General features: G+C 43.1%; 1 protein-coding gene across 1 annotated transcript; it reads right to left on the bottom strand.

Annotated features, from left to right (window-relative positions):
* Positions 1 to 1,669: 1,669 nt before the first annotated feature.
* On the bottom strand, positions 1,670 to 4,249 carry LOC311061742 (uncharacterized protein; the record flags this gene model as incomplete). The annotated part of the gene is made up of 3 exons (XM_084080434.1): positions 1,670 to 1,789; positions 3,017 to 3,156; positions 4,117 to 4,249. The coding sequence occupies 3 exons, from the start codon at positions 4,247 to 4,249 to the stop codon at positions 1,670 to 1,672; spliced, it is 393 nt and encodes a 130-aa protein (XP_083936560.1).
* Between the last annotated feature and the right edge of the window lie 217 nt (positions 4,250 to 4,466).

The following is a 4,466-nucleotide window of genomic DNA, read 5'->3' as shown; positions in this document are numbered from 1 at the left end:
AACGCAAATGGTCTGAAATATACAACAATAAAGACAAGCAAGAGCACACAATTAAAGCTGCAATCCATCACTTTCTTTGTGTGAATACAATCTTATTTTAACCCTGTATGGTAGAGTAATACAAGTGTCTGTCTGTCTGTCTGTCTGTCTGTCTGTCTGTCTGTCTGTCTGTCTGTCAACCACGGTGGTATCCTGTGGTCAGGTAGGACATCTACTGGTTAACTTAACACAATGGTACTGCATAAAGCACAAAATGCAATTCATCCTTTGCCCAAACAGACTTTCTATATTAGTTCAACAGTAGAAATGTTGGCGCTTGCGCTGGACATACAGGTTTGAATCCCTAGTAGGACATGAAAGTTACGGATTGCAGCTTTACGAAGTTAGGCTTGCCAACAAAGTGAAAACAGTTTAACCGCTGAAGCGTTATTTTATACTTTGACGCACGACGGTGTCGCGCAGAAATAGCTAGAATAGCTGATCTACAGCTGAGCTGGTAGATCTGCTATTTTTGCTATTAAAAAAAGAAAACGTTAGAATTTTTTTAAAGTGGTTACAAACTAAGTGGTGCGTAGGCACATGCGGGCGGGCTTGTTTTGTTACCTTGCAAAGGCCTGTAAAAATAGCCCTCTGCCTTCAAGTTACAATTTTCCCTGCACTTTGCTTTCAGGACAGCACTTCAGGTTTATCTGGAATTACAAACGGCGTTTACTAAGATCTGAGAAGGTTAGCTTTTTTTTTCTCTCCCAACCCTCTCCGTTCCAGTCAAAGGAAACCATGGCATATACTCTCGTACACAGGATCGAAGCAAATGCTTGAGGAAGGTCCCACACACACAGAGAACACAATGTGATGTGCTGATTTGAAATTGTTGTGTGTAGAGGTTCTCATGGTTCACTGAATGGATGCATTCCCCACCTGCACCATGTCAGCACAGTGCTTCCACAGGGTTATCCCTATGTTCCCAGGGTGCTATGTTTCAGGGTCCTATGTTTCCAGGGTCCTATGTTCCCGGGGTCCTATGTTCCCAGGGTCCTATGTTCTCAAGGTCCTATGTTCCTGGGGTCCTATGTGTCCAGGATACTATTTTCCCAGGGTCCTATGTTTTGTAAGGTGCACCCAAGTGAGCCACAAGGAGAGCGGGCGCCCGCATGCTGAAATAGAAGCCATTGTTCTTGCATGAAAAAAGTTTTGAAATCTTTCTGAAATTACCAAACCTGCCTACCGCTGATGTCAATGGCACGTTTCTGAACTGTCCACAGCGCTCCTCTGAGACACAGACAGAGTAGACATAAATGGTGCCATCTTATAATGAGCATTAGTGAGGATTAATCATACGAAGATAGGTCGAAAATGGGTGAAATGGTGCTTTAACAGAATATTGAACTGGGAAACATGGGACCCTGTAAACATAGATACCCCCCCTGCCTCCACTGTCTGTGAACCATTCCCTGTTCTACACACATGCATTTTGCACAAACATGAGATGCAAGCATCATCCCAAGGTCTTTGGGTGAAGGTGAGGCTGATGCAGGTGCTTATGCTACCCAAGGTCGCCAGAGTCACTTCTGTGTGAGCCATTATCTCACATTCCGCCTGAACCGCCTGCTGAGCCCACCCACACATCTTCATCCTTCCTCATCCTACTCCTCCTCACAGAATCTCTTCTTCATCTTTCGTCGCATTCCTTTCCGGGTTCGGCATCTCCGGCGCCGTTGACGTCGACTGGTGGCGAGTCCTTAGAAGTGGTCTCCTTCGACGCTCTCCGTCTGGAGTCCCGGGTGCTCTGCTGTGAAAATAGAACAAGTAGGATTCATGAACGCTACGTGATTGAAACACCAACAAGCTAGGCAGAGAGACAGCCTGCAGGGTTCAATAACAAATAGGCCTTTCACAATTACTAAATAATCGCCTAACCGCAAACATTTGAGATAATCACAATTATTTTACATAATCGTCATAATCGTTTCCATGTTGGGAAAGGTTCATACATTTTGAAACATTTAAAAAAATAGTGGAAAAATCTACAAGCTCACAACGCGTCACGAGGCGACGCGTTGTGAGCTTGTAGATCGTCTATTTCCACTATTTTGTAACACATATAAAATATTAAATATGACATATTTTAGCCATGATACAATATTTATTTTCTGTGTGTCACTGAAATACTCTAGAGAAGTACTGTAGGAGGTTAAATAAAGAAAATATTTGCTTATTTCTAAGTCACTGAAATGATTGTTTGTTTGCTTGTTATGGAAGTGACGGTTTGAATCGAGCCAGCCAAAGTAAAGCTTGAGAAACAGCTAATAACCCCCAGGGCTATTAAAACTACAGCCTTTCTCTTCCTGGAAAGTTAGCATGCTGAAATAGAAGCCATTGTTCCTGCATTAATACAAATATACAGTACATTTCTTTCTTATTTGAAGTGACCAAATCCACCAACCGATGATCACTGGTAGGCAGGTTTCTAAACTGTCAACACAGCCAATCTACAAGCTCACAACACGTCGCATTGCATTGTGAGCTTGCTTGTAGATCTGCCATTTTGAAAGATTTTGAAAAATGTGAATACTTTTACTTTGGCGCTTTACATATATTTTTATCCCAATACTTTTGTACTTTTACTTTTTTTTACATTTTTGTCTACTTGGTCTGTGTCTCAAAGGAGGGCTGTGGACACTTCAGAAACCCGCCTACCAGTGACATCATCGATGGGTAAGCTAATAGAAACTGCAGAGTTCTATTCCTGGAAAGTTAGCATGCTATGATAGAAGCCATTGTTTTTGCTTTAATAAAAAATAAAAAAATAAAAAAAATAGAAAATAATAATCTGCCTAACAATGATGTCACTGGTAGGCGGGTTTCTGAACTGTGAGACACAGACCGTGTAGAAAAGAACGGTACCATATTATCATGAGCATTAGTGAAGACCAACTATATGAAGGTTGAAAATGGGTGAAATCATCCTAAAAACTGTAAAGAATTCAGAGTATTTCTTCCCCCACTGGTTACATACATCATTACAGGAACGCCTGGGTCTTCTCTGGTGGTTACATCCGGTGGCGGTGGTGGTGGTGAGGGTGAGGCTCTGCTTCCCACACTGGGTGCCTGTGTTCACCATCCTCTTCTCTTTCAGACAGCTCTCCAGACCTTTACCTGTTAGTGTTGAATAGTAGATACAGAGCTGTTACAATGACAGCCTGATTTGTGAAACATCAAGTCAAACCAATATGGTCTGGTTAGAGACCTAATAGATTTAGGCATCTCTTGTAGGCCTACTACACTGCTGGGACAGTGACTCTATTTAAGAAAAGAAAAGAAAAACAAATAAGAATAATAAAATCTGCACACTCACAACAAGTCACCATGCCACACATTGTGAGCTTGAAGATCTGCTATTTTGCTTTTGCACTGCAGATGCATGGACATTTGTAATTTAAATTTGTAATTTAATAAAGAAAAAAAAGGTCTATATTGGCATTATGACATGCCCAAAATAGGGACACCAGGGTAAAAGTGGTTAATTGCGTGACTGAGCGGTGACACCAGTTATTAGCCTAGATACTTTGGATGATGCATATGTCACCTGAGAGCCTGACTATGACAAATATGGCATTTCACAGCCTACGTATGTGTGTCAGCCTCGATATATATATAGACACATGACATGACATGACTGTCCTTTATCCGGCTGATGATTGCATGTGTTTTATTATTATATTGTGTTTCATTCAACCGCTGTAGTTCAGGGGTCTTCAACAGGGGGTCAGGGACCCCTAGGGGGTCCTCAGAGTTACCACAGGGGGGCCACTAAATCTTTGTGTGATATGATTTTTACATCAACCACTTAAACCCTAGCATCCCTTTTCTGACAAGAACTTAAAGAACCAAAAATAGCAGATCTACAATGTTGTGAGCTTGTAGATCGGCTATTTTTGGCAAAGAGGTATAGGTGTAGAGGGGGAAAAGAGCAGACAAAAACATTATAATAATCTGAAACACAATTTTATACAATACAGAAGAGGGGGTTCATCTCTCTCTCAGCTAGGGGGTCCTTGGCCTGGAAAACGTTAAAGACCCCTGCTGTTAGCCTAATACGTGAGCTCCATCTCTTACTGTTTATGATACCGGGCAGAGTGCTCTCTACGTCGGTGTTGGTGAGCCACGTCGACTCGGTCTCCCTGGTCCAGCTCTCATGGTGGTACCGAGGCTCGATGATCGCGTCAGCCCGGCTCCCTCCGCAACCCATCGGTAGATCAGATCACCCTAGGGTGCTGTCAGTCAGTCGACCACCTGCGCCCAGGTTACACGCAGGGTGTTTTTGTTTACAGTGACAGCGGCACAGCAGCATCAGCAGCAGCATCCAGCGTTGCCAGGTTTCGCGAGAGAACCAAGCAACCGGGTCTATGAAAACAAACCCAAAAAGATCGAAGCGAGCCCGGCCCCGGCCTTCGCCCTTTAAACAT

This window comes from Gymnoscopelus microlampas (genome assembly GCF_963454915.1).
Source record: "Gymnoscopelus microlampas genome assembly, chromosome: 15".
Taxonomy (NCBI): domain Eukaryota; kingdom Metazoa; phylum Chordata; class Actinopteri; order Myctophiformes; family Myctophidae; genus Gymnoscopelus; species Gymnoscopelus microlampas.
The sequence above is the reverse complement of the archived record's forward strand: the minus strand, read 5'-3'. Positions and strand labels throughout refer to the sequence as shown.